The following is a 19867-nucleotide window of genomic DNA, read 5'->3' as shown; positions in this document are numbered from 1 at the left end:
CTCTCACCTGGGACATGGCCTGCCGAGTGGAGCTGCCACAGAGCAAGGTGAGGGGGGGCGGGGGGGCTGCACTGACATCATTAATACAGGTCCTGCCGACTCCACCCAATTACAACTGCAAAGCTCATACAGCTGAATCTGTGTGTCAGGGTGTGTGTCTGCATTGTGTCTGTAGTTTAGTGTGTGTAGATGGCGAGGTCTGTGTCTCTTTCTGTCTCTATGTATACAGTCTCATCACATCCAGGAGCATGAGCATGACTGTGTGTATTTTTCTGTGTATCTCTGTCAGTAGGAGATGGTAATGCCTGGAGAGGACACCTTCCTCACTGTGTGCGTGTGTTATATGACAAATTCAGAGGTGCTTTACTGGCATGACATTAACACTATGAACATCAGTATAAAAATAAATAATGAAAAGGAATAAATGTAACCCCCCCCCCCCCCCCCAGATTAACGGCTCCATGCAGATCCTCAGTTCTATAATTTCCACTTTTAAGTGGCCCGTATACACCGGCCCCTTGTTGACACCCTGTCTTTTCTGACCCAGGAACTGTCTACACACTACTGCCCAGAGCTGATGTGTGGTAGCTGCCCAGAATCCCCTCTAGCCCTGTCTATTAGCACAATGTAGCCAGGCCAGTTACTGTGTCTCTTGTGTGACGTGGAACACACCCTAAGTGTGTGGTACAAAGGGGTTTCTCCAAATGGGTGGCTGTTCCCCTCTGTGCTGATGTAGTGAGATCTCTGCCTGTCCTGGCATTGAGATCTCCACACAGCAGCCCTGAAAATGAATGCTCTCTGATTGGAGGTTTGAACCCCTCCCTCCTGTGGTAAGGGGACTCTGTGGGTGGCAGGTAAACTGCGCACAGATAGGTATCTAGAATAGTTGATGGAATGCCTCCTTTAATTTTGAGCCATGGGTATGTCTCACCTCTCTTTACTGGGGAGACAGAGTTTGTGTCATGTGTCAGTATTTGTGAATGCTGTGGCGTCAGTCTGTAAGTGTGAAACACTATCACACGTTTTAATAAACTGAAGTGCGAGGACGGTAACAGATACACCAATAAGAAGAATACTAATGCTTGTTAGTACAGAGGTGTATTAACATGCAGAAGTCGTGACCAAACCTGTTTGCACGTTGAATAAAAAACTTAATAAAATTAGTTCAGCAGATAAACTTATTTCTGGCAAAGAACTGCTTTACTAAAAACGCTGCAAACATACGCAATTCAGTAGTGAAAAGTTCAAAGTTAAGCATTATATTTAGTGCCACATGTCTAAAACAAACGGGCCACTAATGTAGATGCCGCCTTAGAACAGAATTCTGTTTAAGCGCATTCAAGCCCAAATGTCTTGGTCTGGCTAATGTAATAAACATGCAAGTTCTCTTTATTGCCTTCATGCTGAAGCTGTCTGCATTGGCAGTGTGGCTTGGAAGCTTTAGGTGCTGTGCTTTCCTTTGCAGTGAAGCGTTACATTGATCCTGTTAGGGAAACTGATATGCTGGCAGTGAAGTCTGTATTCAATTCTGGTCTTTCGCACCGCTCATGCATGCAATTCAAAACAAGATTTTCACAGCTGTCACATTACATGCACATAAAATACGGATTAACACAAAATCCAAAGAATATAAAAACATCACTAACATTTGACATGCAGTAGTTTTAATGACACATGCTAGCAAATTATATTTTTGCAGCTTCTAGCAAATGCACTGCAATGCCAACATAAACAAGCATCAATGAACTCTCTTTTGATCAGGTTCTAACGCATTCCTGTTCTGTGTGTTCTCTTTGCTGTGACTGTTTTATAAGTAATATGCACTGTGATTCACTGAAACTAAAAGAACGGAAGAAACCACAGTAAAGAGATCGAGGTGGCTATCTCAAAGGTGTTTCAATAAATTGGTGGCATTTCCTTCTTTGTTTTTCACATTTTGACACTCCGCCTTCAACCAGATCTCCATTGTCATCTGGCTGAAATCCCAAATGGCTCCACATCAAGCTTCTCTCCAGCATTCGCCATGCTGCTGCTGCTGCAGTAATTTAATTTTCCCAGAGCGCACAGTCTTGTTGGTCTCTTCCGCTAAGTGGAAATGAGTCGGCTTGGGTCATATTGTTTTTAAAGCACACGGTTACAGAGTTTTGTTTTAAAATTAAAAAAGAAAACAAAACAACAACCCCATGGTTTGAAAAACCACGATGCTTTGATATTTTTATTTTACCCCAATATTAAGTATCATAGAATTTTAGTATCATGATGTACTGCAGAACACTACAGTGTATGTACGGTATATGACTGTCTGTCTGCATATACACTATATGACCATGGCGCACGATGTGTTGGCGTGCTTTCGTCTGGTTACTATTTAGCAGTATATGTACTAGCTGTGTATTATAGCAGTCTATATATATCTTGTCTCTAGTTATACAGTATGACTGACTCTGTCCCTGATGTTATACAGTATGTATTATGAAACATGTGCTTCTCTGCTTGAGGCTAGCAAGTATGTGAGCTGTCGTTCTGTGTATATACAGTATTTATTGAGTCTCTTCTCTGTGTATATAACAAGTATATGACTGTCTTTGGCGGTGTATAGTACACTGTGAATATGACGGTCTTGTATATCAGTATATTGACCCTGTCGCTCTGTGATATAGTCAGGTTATTGCTGTGTACCTATACAGTTATTACTCTAGTGATAGCTATACAGTATTATGACTGTGCTGTCTATGGTGCATATATGCATTTGTTATATGACTGTCTCTGGCACGTATAATATCATATAATTGTTATCTCTGTGTTAATACAGTATATGAGTCTCTCGTGTATATTACGTAGAATGACTGCTCATCGTGTTATAAGGCAGTCATGAGCTGGCTCTCATAGTGTATGATCCGTATATGACTGTCTGCTGTTTAGTAGGCATGTATTTGTGGCTGTTCTCCTGTGATAGTATACGAAGGTATCATGTCCTGTGTGTATAGCACCATGTATTCTATTAGCGGACATGTCTGTGGTATGACTAAAGGCGTATAGCGACTGTTCTGGTTTATACTAGTGAAGACGAAAGATGACCTGCTCTGTGTTATATTTCCCAGGTATAGGACTGTGCTGGCTGTTATTCGATTGATAATAGAGCTGTCTGTGATTATACAGTCTTAGACTGTCTCTAGTGTTATTATTCACCCTAACTAATGGACTGTCCTGTGTTATGATCAGTATATATCTCGTGTCTCTTGTGTATACTGACCAGCGAAATGGTACATGTCTGTGTTCTATAGCACTAATATGAGCTGATCTCTAGTGTATATAACGTAGTTTAATGAGCTGTCATGTGTGTTAAGCACTGTATTATGATCTGGCTGCTGATGCTTATAGCAGTTATATATGACTGTCTGTGTTGTATACATGTATATTATGACTGTCTGTGTATATTACAAGGTATATTACTGTCTGTGCTTTTTAGGGCATAGTATATGACCTGTCACTCAGTCGTTATCTTCAGTACTAATGAGCTCGTCTCTTTATATAATGAGTAGATATGGATTCTTGGTGTACTCAAGTCAACGTAATAATGTCTGGCTACGTCGTCTATACGTATTTTATGAACTATGTCTCATGTGTTATAACTAGTATATGACTGTCTTCTTCGTGTAGACATACAGTATATGAGTCTTCTTGTGTATATACAGTATTATGAGTCTCCTTATGATATACATGTATTATGACTGTCTGTGTTTATACGATGTATGAATAAGTGGCTCATCGGTGTCTATACAGCTATAGTAGACCTCGTCATAGTTGTATTATACAGTATATCTCACGATAGGACTGATCGCTTGTATTTACAGTATATTGAGTGGGGGGGGGGGGGGGGGGTAGGGGTCTTGTGTTATTAGGCGGTCATTTCGCACTGATCTCAGGTGTTTATTACAGTACTGATCCGTTTGATTCTCGTCTTGCTGGTAGCTATTTACAGTATTTGACACACTAAGTCTGGTCGTAGTGTAGTGAACAATTAACGTCTTACTGGTGTCTGTGTTTATAAGTATATACTTTCTCTCTTTATTTATATACATTATCTATTCCTTTCTTTTTTATCCCTTACGTACTTTCTCTTTCTTTTTCTCTACTTCTGCCTTTCTTTTAGTTTCATCATCTCATAACCTGATACTTCTCTACCAATGTAAAAGTGATCACCAAGCCATTCATCTCTCTCAACCCAGACACCGCTATGCACGTTCGTCGTGATTCCCACTATCTATCTTTCCTGCGTCACTTTATAAACACATCCTTCATCTTTATATCCCCCATCCCTTTCCTATCGATCCTTTCTCCCCACCCTCCATTCCCTCCTGTCCTGTATAACTCTACCACATCTCCCACTTCAATATCCTTTCTCCAACCCTCCATTCATCTCCTTATATATACACATATTCCCCCTATCCTTACTTTTCTCACCACACCTCGCCTCCTAATACTTTATCCCCCCCTACATACTTCATACATTGTATTCAACACCTCCCATTCCCTCCTTTCTAACCCCATACCTTCCTCTCCTGTTATCTCCCCCTCTTCCGCATCTCACCTTTATATCACACATTACCCAGATTCCCATGCCTTTACTGACACCCATCACCGTTCATACTTCCCCTAATCATCCACCTCTCCTACAATACTATTATTCTACCCTCTCCTCCTATACTTCTCTCATACACCCACTCTACATTCCCTACTCCTTTTTTCCTACTACACCTCTACCTTCTCTCCTTTATACTCCCCCTACTTACCCTCTCCTTTATATTCCCCATTCCTCTCCTTTATCATCACCTCTAACCTTCCTATCCTTTTATACCCACTACCTTCCATATCCTTTCTCAACATCCATTCATAACTTTATCTCCCCCATCCCTTCATCTCCTTTACTACCCCCATACCTTCATCTCATTTCTCCCCCCATCACCATTCTATCCTTTCTCCAACCATCCCATTCCTCTCCTGTTCTATACCCCGACGACTTCCTAAAAGAAAATATCTTACTACGACCACATCCCTTCCAACCTTCTGCCCCCTCTCCATTCATATACCTTTCTCCCCCCCTTACTATCATATCCTTTCTTCCTACCCCTATCACATTCCATCCTTTATACCACACCTCCCTTCCCCTACCTTTATAACCCATCCCAATTCCATCCTCCTTTCCTCTCCACCTCCTTCCTCTACTTTCCCCCACCTCCCCTTCCTCCCTTTCATCTCCCCATCACCTTCCTATCCTTTCTCTACACATCATATCCTTAAAGTCCCCCGCTACATCCTCTACTTTCTAACCACCCTACATTCATCTACTGTCTCTCTACCCATATACACTTCATCCTTTCTCCCCACCTGCCCTTCCTATACTGTTAATACACAAGACTCCATATACTGTAATCCACAAGCCTCATACACTGTATATACACAGATAGTCATATACTGTATATACACAGAGACAGTCATACTGTATAAACACAGACAGTCATATACTGTATATACACAGACAGTCATATACTGTATATACACAGAGACAGTCATATACTGTATATACAGAGTCATATACTGTATATACACAGAGACAGTCATATACTGTATATACAGAGACAGTCATATAGTCATATACTGTATATACAGTCATATACTGTATATACACAGAGACAGTCATACTGTATAAACACAGACAGTCATATACTGTATATACACAGAGTATATACACAGAGTCATATACTGTATATACACAGAGACAGTCATATACTGTATACACAGAGTCATAGACAGTATATACACAGATACTGTATACTGTGTAAACAGAGAGACAGTTATATACTGTATAAACACAGAGACACACAGTATATACACAGATAGTCATATACTGTATATACACAGTATATACACAGAGTCATATACTGTATATACACAGAGACAGTCATATACTGTGTAAACAGAGAGACAGTTATATACTGTATAAACACAGAGACAGTCATACACTGTATATACACAGATAGTCATATACTGTATATACACAGAGAAACACGCAGTCATATAGTGTATATGCAGACAGACAGTCATATACCGTACATACACTGTAGTGTTCTGCAGTACATCATGATACTAAAATTCTATGATACTTAATATTGGGGTAAAATAAAAATATCAAAGCATCGTGGTTTTTCAAACCATGGGGTTGTTGTTTTGTTTTCTTTTTTAATTTTAAAACAAAACTCTGTAACCGTGTGCTTTAAAAACAATATGACCCAAGCCGACTCATTTCCACTTAGCGGAAGAGACCAACTACCCTGTGCGTTCTGGGAAAATGAAATTTGCAGCAGCAGCAGCAGCAGGGGGGGGGGGGGGGGGGGGGGGGGGGGGGGGGGGGGTGGCGAATGCGAGAGAAGCTGACCTGTTACTCTAGACCATTTGGGATCAGCAGATTGACAATGGAGATCTGGTTGAAGGCGGAGTGTCAAAATGTGAAAAACAAAGAAGGAAATGCCACCAATTTATTGAAACACCTTTGAGATAGCCACCTCGATCTCTTTACTGTGGTTTCTTCCGTTCTTTTAGTTTCAGTGAATCACAGTGCATATTACTTATAAAACAGTCACAGCAAAGAGAACACACAGAACAGGAATGCGTTAGAACCTGATCAAAAGAGAGTTCATTGATGCTTGTTTATGTTGGCATTGCAGTGCATTTGCTAGAAGCTGCAAAAATATAATTTGCTAGCATGTGTCATTAAAACTACTGCATGTCAAATGTTAGCGTGTTTTTAAATTCTTTGGGTTTTGTGTTAATCTGTATTTCATGTGCATGTAGTGATAGCTGTGAAAGTCCTGTGTTTTGAACTGCATGCATGAGCGGTGGAAACACCAGAATGCTACAGACTTCACTGCCAGCATATGTTCCCCTAACAGGATCAATGTAACGCTTCACTGCAAAGGAAAGCACAGCACCTAAAGCTTCCAAGCCACACTGCCAATGCAGACAGCTTCAGCATGAAGGCAATAAAGAGAACTTGCATGTTTATTACATTAGCCAGACCAAGACATTTGGGCTTGAATGCGCTTAAACAGAATTCTGTTCTAAGGCGGCATCTACATTAGTGGCCCGTTTGTTTTAGACATGTGGCACTAAATATAATGCTTAACTTTGAACTTTTCACTACTGAATTGCGTAGGTGCAAAAAAAACCCCGTTTTTTTAGTAAAGTTTTTTTTTCTTTGCCAGAAATAAGTCTTATCTCAAATAGCGACTGGATTAAAATATTCAAAAAAATAGTTGCACGTTTGTCCAACCAGGCTGAATACTGCATGTTAATACACCTCTGTACTAACAAGCATTAGTATTCTTCTTATTGGTGTATCTGTTACCGTCCTCGCACTTCAGTTTATTAAAACGTGTGATAGTGTTTCACACTTACAGACTGACGCCACAGCATTCACAAATACTGACACATGACACAAACTCTGTCTCCCCAGTAAAGAGAGGTGAGACATACCCATGGCTCAAAATTAAAGGAGGCATTCCATCAACTATTCTAGATACCTATCTGTGCGCAGTTTACCTGCCACCCACAGAGTCCCCTTACCACAGGAGGGAGGGGTTCAAACCTCCAATCAGAGAGCATTCATTTTCAGGGCTGCTGTGTGGAGATCTCAATGCCAGGCAGAGAGATGGACTACATCAGTACAGAGGGGAATAGCCACCCGTTTGGACAGAGCCCTGTGTACCACACACACATCACCACACAGAGGAACAGTCATGGCCTGGATACATTGTCAATAGCAGGGCTAGAGGGGATTCTCTGGGCAGATACACACACTCAGCTCTGGGCAGTAGTGTGGTAGACTATGCCAAAACAGACAAGGACCCAGGATGTCAAAGGGGCATTTGTTATAGGGCCACTATAAAAGTGGAAATTAGATACTGAGGTATCTGTGTGAGCAGTTAATCTGGGGGGGGGGGGGGGGGTTACATTTATTCCTTTTCATTATTTATTTTTATACTGATGTTCATAGTGTTAATGTCATGCCAGTAAAGCACCTCTGAATTTGTCATATAACACACGCACACAGTGAGGAAGGTGTCCTCTCCAGGCATTACCATCTCCTACTGACAGAGATACACAGAAAAATACACACAGTCATGCTCATGCTCCTGGATGTGATGAGACTGTATACATAGAGACAGAAAGAGACACAGACCTCGCCATCTACACACACTAAACTACAGACACAATGCAGACACACACCCTGACACACAGATTCAGCTGTATGAGCTTTGCAGTTGTAATTGGGTGGAGTCGGCAGGACCTGTATTAATGATGTCAGTGCAGCCCCCCCGCCCCCCCTCACCTTGCTCTGTGGCAGCTCCACTCGGCAGGCCATGTCCCAGGTGAGAGAGAACATGACGGGCATGAAGTTCGAGACAAAGGGCTTGTGCCTCCCGCCCTCCTCCTTACTGAGAACATACACCTGAGAGAGAGAGAGACAGAGAGAGGGAGAGATTTACTAGTTACTAGAAACCGCAGCCCGGCAATCCTGCACTGGAGCCCCGCACTGGAGCCCTGCACTGTTGCCCTGCAATCCCCTCATTTGAGTTTTCTTCCTTTTAAAAAAGGAAGTGAGCGCTGAAAACATTGAAAGCGTCGTGCTGTTTGGAACCAGGTAGCAACCGTCTCTAAGGAAGTGAGCGTCAGTGAAAAAGCACTGAAGAGCCGTTGTAGCAGCATAATACATTTGCTGTCTTCTCCTCTTAATTGAGTGGCAGGCTATAGGGCTCATCCTGCACTCCATGCGAGGAGCGCCTTTACTGGATACGCCACTCGAGAGCCCCCAGGCACTTAGTAATATCTCCCTGAGTAACTCTACATTCTGCAGTAGTCATAACAGCACTACCTGCTCAGAGTAACCTCTAGGTAGTCGTTTTCCCCCCAGGTGATAACGGCAGCTAGCAAGTGAAGCAGCACGAGAGGCAGCGTTTCATTACAGTTATAATACGGTCATGTATGGTGGCCGAGAGGTTTTTTTCATGCGTTCCCGTGATGTGTGTTTCTTGAAGCCTCTTGTCATACAAACACCATGCTATTTCAATGTCATTTTTTAAATATATACATATATACTTTGTTTTGTTTGTTTAAACTGATTTTATGGTAAATGTCCTTGGTGCCTAATTCAATTTTTTTCTCTGAATTCTGGATTTGGTCCGTGTTCTCCGCAACACGGATTTCATAAGGCCCAAGTGTCTGTGTGTGCCAGTGTGAAGCACTGTGGGTAATGTAGTTCCTCAGCTCCTTTACCTGGGCTTGTACTTTCTGGTGGGGTTTGATGGACCCCGGTTTTGACATCACCATGCCCCTCCTCATGTCCTCTCTCTTCAGGCCCCTCACCAACGCTCCCAGATTGTCGCCAGCCTCAGCCCTGTCAAGGTGCTGGTGGAACATCTCGATACCTGGCAAGATCGTTTACATGGTTAAATAAGAACAGTTAAACACAGCTAGTGTGACGAATTCCTCCACTGTTTAATTCAGGATAGCTGCGTGGATAGCCCTGTGAGCAGCTGCGTGGATAGCCCTGTGAGCAGCTGCGTGGATAGCTGTGAGCAGCTGCGTGGATAGCCCTGTGAGCAGCTGCGTGGATAGCCCTGTGAGCAGCTGCGTGGATAGCTGTGAGCAGCTGCGTGGATAGCTGTGAGCAGCTGCGTGGATAGCTGTGAGCAGCTGCGTGGATAGCTGTGAGCAGCTGCGTGGATAGCTGTGAGCAGCTGCGTGGATAGCCCTGTGAGCAGCTGCGTGGATAGCTGTGAGCAGCTGCGTGGATAGCTGTGAGCAGCTGCGTGGATAGCTGTGAGCAGCTGCGTGGATAGCTGTGAGCAGCTGCGTGGATAGCCCTGTGAGCAGCTGCGTGGATAGCCCTGTGAGCAGCTGCGTGGATAGCCCTGTGAGCAGCTGCGTGGATAGCCCTGTGAGCAGCTGCGTGGATAGCCCAGAGTAGCTGTGTCAATAGCTGTGTGGAGCCCTACAATTGGCTGTGTGGATAGCCCTGTAGCTCTGCGATTGGCTCACCCGTCACAACGGATTTGAAGGCGCGGTTGTGCCCCACAAACTCGCAGTCGTCGCCTTTCTTAATCACCCCCCTCTCGAGGGTCCCTGTCACCACAGTGCCGCGACCTGCAGGGGGCAGCGTAGGGTTACAAATATACAATCACACCAACCTGCAGAGACACACTGTTATGCAATAACACACAGGAACAGCAATCACACACACACACTGGTCTCACCGGGGATGGAGTACACGGCCTCGATGGGCAGCAGAAAGGGCTTGTCCAACTCCCTCTTGGGCAGAGGAACGTAGCTGTCAACAACTTCCAGCAGCTTCATGATCGAATCGACCCCGATCTCAGGACTGCGATTCTGACATAAGAATATTCATTAGACTCCTCATCTCTCTCCCCTCACCTCGTGCACACAATGCTGACCCCACTAATAACAGGTGTTGTCCATCCCTCTCCTCCAGCGCACACAGTGCTGACCCCACTATCACGGGTCTCCTCTCCTCACCTCCAGCGCACACAGTGCTGACCCCACTATCACGGGTGTTTTCTCCCCTTCGTATCCGAACTCGCTCAGCAGTTCTCTGATCTCCAGCTCCACCAGCTCCAGCATCTCTTTATCATCCACGGCGTCAGCCTTGTTCACGAACACAACCACGTGTTCCACGCCGATCTGACGGGCCAACAGGAGGTGCTCCCTCGTCTGCGGCATCTGTCCGTCCGTCGCTGCGACAACCAGGATGCAGCCGTCCAATTGGGCGGTGCCCGTGATCATGTTCTGAGGGGAGCAGACAGACACACACACAAAAAAAAAAACACACATGACAATGTGGAAACTGACTCTGAGCCGGAGCCCTGCTCCAGTCTACGGGACAGCGAGCCAAGGCGGCTGGCTCAGGGAGGCTCTCACCTTCACGTAGTCCGCGTGCCCGGGGCAGTCAGTGTGTGCGTAGTGTCGGTTGGCCGTGCTGTATTCCACGTGCGAGGCGTTGATAGTGATTCCTCGCGCTTTCTCCTCTGGAGCGTTGTCGATATCCTCATACTTCTTATAGCGAGCACCGCCCGCCTCGGCCAGCACTGAGAGAACACAGAACAAATCAACACAGAGACTCACACTGTATTGTACAGCACTGCAATGTGTCTATTGTACAGTATTGCAGTGTGTCTGTATTACAGTGTGTCTGTATTGTACAGTATTGCAGTGTGTCTGTATTGCAGTGTGTCTGTATTTGTACAGTATTGCAGTGTGTCTGTATTGTACAGTATTGCAGTGTGTCTGTATTGCAGTGTGTCTGTATTGTACAGTATTGCAGTGTGTCTGTATTGTACAGTACTGCAGTGTGTCTGTATTGTACAGTATTGCAGTGTGTCTGTATTGCAGTGTGTCTGTATTGTACAGTATTGCAGTGTGTCTGTATTGTACAGTATTGCAGTGTGTCTGTATTGTACAGTACTGCAGTGTGTCTGTATTGCAGTGTGTCTGTATTGCAGTGTGTCTGTATTGTACAGTATTGCAGTGTGTCTGTATTGTACAGTATTGCAGTGTGTCTGTATTGTACAGTATTGCAGTGTGTCTGTATTGCAGTGTGTCTGTATTGTACAGTATTGCAGTGTGTCTGTATTGCAGTGTGTCTGTATTGTACAGTATTGCAGTGTGTCTGTATTGCAGTGTGTCTGTATTGTACAGTATTGCAGTGTGTCTGTATTGCAGTGTGTCTGTATTGTACAGTATTGCAGTGTGTCTGTATTGCAGTGTGTCTGTATTGTACAGTATTGCAGTGTGTCTGTATTGCAGTGTGTCTGTATTGTACAGTATTGCAGTGTGTCTGTATTGCAGTGTGTCTGTATTGTACAGTATTGCAGTGTGTCTGTATTGCAGTGTGTCTGTATTGTACAGTATTGCAGTGTGTCTGTATTGCAGTGTGTCTGTATTGTACAGTATTGCAGTGTGTCTGTATTGCAGTGTGTCTGTATTGTACAGTATTGCAGTGTGTCTGTATTGCAGTGTGTCTGTGTTGTACAGTATTGCAGTGTGTCTGTATTGCAGTGTGTCTGTATTGTACAGTATCGCAGTGTGTCTATTGCAGTGTGTCTGTATTGTACAGTATTGCAGTGTGTCTGTATTGCAGTGTGTCTGTATTGTACAGTATTGCAGTGTGTCTGTATTGCAGTGTGTCTGTATTGTACAGTATTGCAGTGTGTCTGTATTGCAGTGTGTCTGTATTGTACAGTATTGCAGTGTGTCTGTATTGCAGTGTGTCTGTATTGTACAGTATTGCAGTGTGTCTGTATTGCAGTGTGTCTGTATTGTACAGTATTGCAGTGTGTCTGTATTGCAGTGTGTCTGTATTGTACAGTATTGCAGTGTGTCTGTATTGCAGTGTGTCTGTATTGTACAGTATTGCAGTGTGTCTGTATTGCAGTGTGTCTGTATTGTACAGTATTGCAGTGTGTCTGTATTGCAGTGTGTCTGTCTTGTACAGTATTGCAGTGTGTCTGTATTGCAGTGTGTCTGTATTGTGTCAGTATTGCAGTGTGTCTGTATTGCAGTGTGTCTGTATTGTACAGTATTGCAGTGTGTCTGTATTGCAGTGTGTCTGTATTGTACAGTATTGCAGTGTGTCTGTATTGCAGTGTGTCTGTATTGTACAGTATTGCAGTGTGTCTGTATTGCAGTGTGTCTGTATTGTACAGTATTGCAGTGTGTCTGTATTGCAGTGTGTCTGTATTGTACAGTATCGCAGTGTGTCTATTGCAGTGTGTCTGTATTGTACAGTATTGCAGTGTGTCTGTATTGCAGTGTGTCTGTATTGTACAGTATCGCAGTGTGTCTATTGCAGTGTGTCTGTATTGTACAGTATTGCAGTGTGTCTGTATTGCAGTGTGTCTGTATTGTACAGTATTGCAGTGTGTCTGTATTGTACAGTATTGCAGTGTGTCTGTATTGCAGTGTGTCTGTATTGTACAGTATTGCAGTGTGTCTGTATTGCAGTGTGTCTGTATTGTACAGTATTGCAGTGTGTCTGTATTGTACAGTATCGCAGTGTGTCTATTGCAGTGTGTCTGTATTGTACAGTATCGCAGTGTGTCTGTATTGCAGTGTGTCTGTATTGTACAGTATCGCAGTGTGTCTATTGCAGTGTGTCTGTATTGTACAGTATTGCAGTGTGTCTGTATTGCAGTGTGTCTGTATTGTACAGTATTGCAGTGTGTCTGTATTGCAGTGTGTCTGTATTGTACAGTATTGCAGTGTGTCTGTATTGCAGTGTGTCTGTATTACAGTACAGTATTGCAGTGTGTCTGTATTGTACAGTATCGCAGTGTGTCTGTATTGCAGTGTGTCTGTATTGTACAGTATTGCAGTGTGTCTGTATTGCAGTGTGTCTGTATTGTACAGTATTGCAGTGTGTCTGTATTACAGTGTGTCTGTATTGTACAGTATTGCAGTGTGTCTGTATTGCAGTGTGTCTGTATTGTACAGTATCGCAGTGTGTCTATTGCAGTGTGTCTGTATTGTACAGTATTGCAGTGTGTCTGTATTGCAGTGTGTCTGTATTGTACAGTATTGCAGTGTGTCTGTATTGCAGTGTGTCTGTATTGTACAGTATTGCAGTGTGTCTGTATTGCAGTGTGTCTGTATTGTACAGTATTGCAGTGTGTCTGTATTGCAGTGTGTCTGTGTGTACTGTATTGCAGTGTGTCTGTATTGTACAGTATTGCAGTGTGTCTGTATTGCAGTGTGTCTGTATTGTACAGTATTGCAGTGTGTCTGTATTGCAGTGTGTCTGTATTGTACAGTATTGCAGTGTGTCTGTATTGTACAGTGTCTGCAGTGTGTCTGTATTGCAGTGTGTCTGTATTGTACAGTATTGCAGTGTGTCTGTATTGCAGTGTGTCTGTATTGTACAGTATTGCAGTGTGTGTATTGCAGTGTGTCTGTATTGTACAGTATTGCAGTGTGTCTGTATTGCATTGTGTCTGTATTGTACAGTATTGCAGTGTGTCTGTATTGCAGTGTGTCTGTATTGTACAGTATTGCAGTGTGTCTGTATTGCAGTGTGTCTGTATTGTACAGTATTGCAGTGTGTCTGTATTGTACAGTATTGCAGTGTGTCTGTATTGCATTGTGTCTGTATTGTACAGTATTGCAGTGTGTCTGTATTGCAGTGTGTCTGTATTGTACAGTATTGCAGTGTGTCTGTATTGCAGTGTGTCTGTATTGTACAGTATTGCAGTGTGTCTGTATTGCAGTGTGTCTGTATTGTACAGTATTGCAGTGTGTCTGTATTGCAGTGTGTCTGTATTGTACAGTATTGCAGTGTGTCTGTATTGCAGTGTGTCTGTATTGTACAGTATTGCAGTGTGTCTGTATTGCAGTGTGTCTGTATTGTACAGTATTGCAGTGTGTCTGTATTGCAGTGTGTCTGTATTGTACAGTATTGCAGTGTGTCTGTATTGCAGTGTGTCTGTATGTGTATTGCAGTGTGTCTGTATTGCAGTGTGTCTGTATTGCAGTGTGTCTGTATTGTACAGTATTGCAGTGTGTCTGTATTGTACAGTATTGCAGTGTGTCTGTATTGCAGTGTGTCTGTATTGTACAGTATCGCAGTGTGTCTATTGCAGTGTGTCTGTATTGTACAGTATTGCAGTGTGTCTGTATTGTACAGTATCGCAGTGTGTCTGTATTGCAGTGTGTCTGTATTGTACAGTATTGCAGTGTGTCTGTATTGCAGTGTGTCTGTATTGTACAGTATTGCAGTGTGTCTGTATTGCAGTGTGTCTGTATTGTACAGTATTGCAGTGTGTCTGTATTGTACAGTATTGCAGTGTGTCTGTATTGCAGTGTGTCTGTATTGTACAGTATTGCAGTGTGTCTGTATTGCAGTGTGTCTGTATTGTACAGTATTGCAGTGTGTCTGTATTGCAGTGTGTCTGTATTGTACAGTATTGCAGTGTGTCTGTATTGCAGTGTGTCTGTATTGTACAGTATTGCAGTGTGTCTGTATTGCAGTGTGTCTGTATTGTACAGTATTGCAGTGTGTCTGTATTGCAGTGTGTCTGTATTGTACAGTATTGCAGTGTGTCTGTATTGTACAGTATTGCAGTGTGTCTGTATTGTACAGTATTGCAGTGTGTCTGTATTGTACAGTATTGCAGTGTGTCTGTATTGTACAGTATTGCAGTGTGTCTGTATTGTACAGTATTGCAGTGTGTCTGTATTGTACAGTATTGCAGTGTGTCTATTGCAGTGTGTCTGTACTGTACAGTATTGCAGTGTGTCTGTATTGTACAGTATTGCAGTGTGTCTGTATTGCAGTGTTGTACAGTATTGCAGTGTGTCTGTATTGTACAGTATTGCAGTGTGTCTGTATTGCAGTGTGTCTGTATTGCAGTGTGTGTGTATTGCAGTGTGTCTGTATTGTACAGTATTGCAGTGTGTCTGTATTGCAGTGTGTCTGTATTGTACAGTATTGCAGTGTGTATTGTATTGTGTCAGTATTGCAGTGTGTCTGTATTGCAGTGTGTCTGTATTGTACAGTGTCTGCAGTGTGTCTGTATTGCAGTGTGTCTGTATTGTACAGTATTGCAGTGTGTCTGTATTGCAGTGTGTCTGTACTGTACAGTATTGCAGTATTTGGCAGTGTTCCTGTATTGCAGTTTTGTCTGTCTGCTAACATTAGCTAAAAACATTAGCTAAAAATTGCCGTTGTGTAAAGTTTTGTCTTATGCTCAGACATCTTAACAACGACAATGTTCCTAACGTATTTAACATTAATCCAAACAAAATGATAATTAGAACGTTTAGCTGTTTCAAATTCTGACTACATTTTTTAGGGCCTTACATTAATGGCAAACGAACAACATGTTTTAAGATGCCCTTAAAAACATTAAAGAAAGACACGTTTGCTTTTACTAGTATCTAATGGATGAGGCTGTTTTTTGTGCCCCTGAATATGTAATATGCTGTTCCAGGTGGATTTATTTTTTTTTATTTTCGTGTATTCGACTGCACTGACCCAACGGATCCCTAATAGTGCATGGGTTATTACATTTCAGTTTCGAGCGTTGGCTGTGGTAACAGCTCCGGTGCATGTTTTTCTGCGAGTATCATCTGTACACAATACAGTTTCAAATCTTAACAGTATTTTAAATTTTCAGACAAAGCACACAAATGTGTGTACATTAAACAGCCGAGTACATATTGAAAGTCTTTGTTTAGCCATTTTCTTTTGAGACGTGGGCTGTCTTTGGTTTCCACACACAGTTAGAAACATACTGAAAATAAAAAAAACATCATGAAAAATATATAAATAATTGGGCCAGATAAAATTGCATCCAGACCAATAAAACTACGAGCTCAGTGGCCAGAAGGGCCAGTAGTTAAAAATCTAAACTCGAGCCTGTTGCATTGTGTCTCTATTGTACAGTATTGCAGTGTGTCTGTATTGTACAGTATTGCAGTGTGTCTCTATTGTACAGTGTTGCAGTGTGTCGATTGTACAGTATTGCAGTGTGTCTATTGTACAGTGTTGCAGTGTGTCTATTGTACAGTGTTGCAGTGCATGTATTGTACAGTGTTGCAGTGCATGTATTGTACAGTGTTGCAGTGCATGTAATTGGTACGTGTTGTGCACAGTGTTGTTACAGTTTTGTGTGTTGATTGTACATGTTGCAGTGTTTCATTGTATAGTATTGCAGTGGTGTTGATTGTACATGTACTGGCAGCGTGTTGATTGTACAGTGTTAGCAGTGTATTGTACAGTATTGCAGTGCGTCTGTATTTAACAGTTATTGCAGTGGTGTCTGTAATTGTCCAGTAACTGCAGTGTGTCCTGTCATTGTACAGTACTGCATTTTGTCTGTAGTTCAGTGTGTCTATTTTAGTATTGCCGTGTGTCTGTATTTGTACAGTTGCAGTGTGTCTGTATTGTACAGTATTGCAGTGTGTCTGTATTGTACTGTATTGCAGTGTGTCTGTATTGTACAGTATTGCAGTGTGTCTGTATTGCAGTGTGTCTGTATTGTGTCAGTATTGCAGTGTGTCTGTATTGCAGTGTGTCTGTATTGTACAGTATTGCAGTGTGTCTGTATTGCAGTGTGTGTGTATTGTGTCAGTGCAGTGTGTCAGTATTGCAGTGTGTCTGTATTGCTACAGTATTGCGGTGTGTGTCTGTATTGAAGTGTGTGTCTGTATTGCAGTGTGTCTGTATGGTACAGTATTGCAGTGTGTCTGTATTGTACAGTGTGTCTGTATTGTACAGTATTGCAGTGTGTCTGTATTGCAGTGTGTCTGTACTGTGTCTGTATTGCAGTGTGTCTGTATTGTACAGTATTGCAGTGTGTCTGTATTGGCAGTGTGTCTGTATTGTACAGTATTGCAGGGTGTCTGTATTGCAGTGTGTCTGTATGCACACAATTTACGTCACACATACATAACATGTCATCAAAGTCACCGCATGTACTTATTGCAGTGTAACATGTCAATAAGTTCGTACTTGCAGTCAGTGTGTCTGTATTGTACAGTATTGCAGTGTGTCTGTATTGTACAGTATTGCAGTGTGTCTGTATTACAGTGTGGCTGTATTGTACAGTATTGCAATGTGTCTGTATTGCAGTGTGTCTGTATTGTTCTGTATCGCAGTGTGTCTGTATTGCAGTGTGTCTATTGCAGTGTGTCTGTATTGTACAGCACTTCAGTGTGTCTGTATTGCAGTGTGTCTGTATTGTACAGTATTGCAGTGTGTCTGTATTGCAGTGTGTGTGTATTGCAGTGTGTCTGTATTGTACAGTATTGCAGTGTGTCTGTATTGTACAGTGTGTCTGTATTGTACAGTATTGCAGTGTGTCTGTATTACAGCAGTAACATCTGTACTGTCAGCAGTAGAGACAGCGAGTGTGTAACATTAGCTGAAAACAAGGCAATAAAATTGGCAACAATTTCAAACAGAATACTATTACTGTAGACGTGGGGTTGGTGTCATTTAGGCTAATGAACATAGGCAATTACAATCGACAACAATTCCAACAGATTGTCCTATGGCCCAGAACGGTATGATAGGTTTGACTGCCTTACAAAAAAATTAAAGAAAGACACGTTTGCTTTTACTTCCCTATCTAATGAAGAGGCTCTTTTTTTGTGCCCCTGAATAATCTAATAAATGCTGTTCCAGTGGTTTATTTTTTTACGAATTTTTCCAAAGTGTAGTCGAGACTGCACATGACCCACGTGATCCCTAATTAGGGTTATTACCGTTCAGTTCGAGCGTTGGCTGTGGTAACGAGCTCCGTTGCATGTTTCTTGTGCGAGTGCTCATCGTGAGAGTTACATACAGTTTCAAATCTTAACAGTATTTTAATTTTCAGGACAAGCACACAAATGTTTGTGTTTTAAACAGCCGAGTAACGTGTGAAAGCTTTGTTTATAACTTTCGTTTTTTCTTTTGAGACTTGGGCTCTCTTTGGTTACCACACACAGGTAGAAACATACTGAAAATAAAAAACCATCATGAAAATATATAAATAAACATATTGGGCCAGATAAAATTGCATCCGGACCAGTAAAAACACGAGCTCAGTGGCCCAAGGGGCCAGTAGTTAAAAATCTAAAACTAGAGCCACAACGTCACCAGGGAGCAGTGTTGTTGCAGTGTGTTTCTATTGTACAGTATTGCAGTGTGTCTCTATTGTACAGTATTGCAGTGTGTCTGTATTGTACAGTATTGCAGTGTGTCTATTGTACAGTATTGCAGTGTGTAACTAACATGTCAATCACGTCGCACACCATTTTTTTTTTTTTTTTGTACAGTGTTGGTCCATAACAGTCATACGTCACGCACATCCGTCATGACTTCACACAAGTGACATGGTAACGCACACCATACAGTCAATTACGGCACGTGTACAGTATTGCAGTGTGTGTATTGTACAGTACTGCAGTGTGTGTATTGTACAGTATTGCAGTGTGTTGACTGTACAGTATTGCAGTGTGTGTATTGTACAGTACTGTAGTTGATTGTACAGTACTGCAGTTGATTGTACAGTATTGCAGTGTGTTGATTGTACAGTGTTGCAGTGTGTTGATTGTACAGTATTGCAGTGTATTGTACAGTATTGCAATGTGTTGATTGTACAGTACTTGCAGTACAGTGTGCAGTGTACATTGTACAGCACTGCAGTGTGTTGATTGTACAGTGTTGCAGTGTGTTGATTGCACAGTGTTGCAGCGTGTTGATTGCACAGTGTTGCAGCGTGTTGTACAGTATTGCAATGTGTTGATTGTACAGTACTGCAGTGTATTGTACAGTGTTGCAGTGTACATTGTATAGTATTGCAGTGTGTTGATTCTACAGTGTTGCAGTGTGTTGATTGTACAGTGTTGCAGTGTGTTGTACAGTAGTATTTGCAGAGTATTGTACGTATTGTCATTTTTGATTCTCTCTCTCAACCCTTGGTGATAGCCGCGGTGAGCGTGGTTTTCCCGTGGTCCACATGTCCGATGGTTCCGATGTTCACGTGGGGTTTGTCTCGTGCAAACGTCTTCTTAGCTTCGACAGCATAGCGTCTCCCAAGCAGAGGAGCCACACACCAAGCAGAGGGCAACACGGCCTGCAGGACAAACAAACAGCTCCTTCAATCCAACCTGCCTTCAATCTCAGCTCATTCCTGACCCACTGCGCAGTGTCATTTTTGTTTTTTATTTTGCTAAAATTGATTAACAGTAAACTAGTGAATCGATGACTGGAATGCAGCTCCACAGGAATCGCTGGAGTCGATCGGGCTGA

The 19867-nt window shown here is 42.5% G+C and overlaps 1 protein-coding gene across 1 annotated transcript; it reads right to left on the bottom strand.

Moving 5' to 3' along the window:
* Positions 1-7997: 7997 nt before the first annotated feature.
* LOC121307321 (elongation factor Tu, mitochondrial-like) lies at positions 7998-19715 on the bottom strand (the record flags this gene model as incomplete). Its single annotated transcript, XM_041239500.1, has 8 exons — positions 7998-8144; positions 8390-8509; positions 9334-9485; positions 10099-10203; positions 10314-10446; positions 10594-10863; positions 10996-11162; positions 19532-19715. Coding segments are annotated over 8 exons (1263 nt in total), but the record flags the coding sequence as incomplete, so codon positions are not given.
* Positions 19716-19867: the final 152 nt, after the last annotated feature.

Source organism: Polyodon spathula, chromosome 55 (genome assembly GCF_017654505.1).
Source record: "Polyodon spathula isolate WHYD16114869_AA chromosome 55, ASM1765450v1, whole genome shotgun sequence".
Taxonomy (NCBI): domain Eukaryota; kingdom Metazoa; phylum Chordata; class Actinopteri; order Acipenseriformes; family Polyodontidae; genus Polyodon; species Polyodon spathula.
Note: the sequence above shows the minus strand (reverse complement) of the source record. Positions and strands in the feature narration are given on the sequence as shown.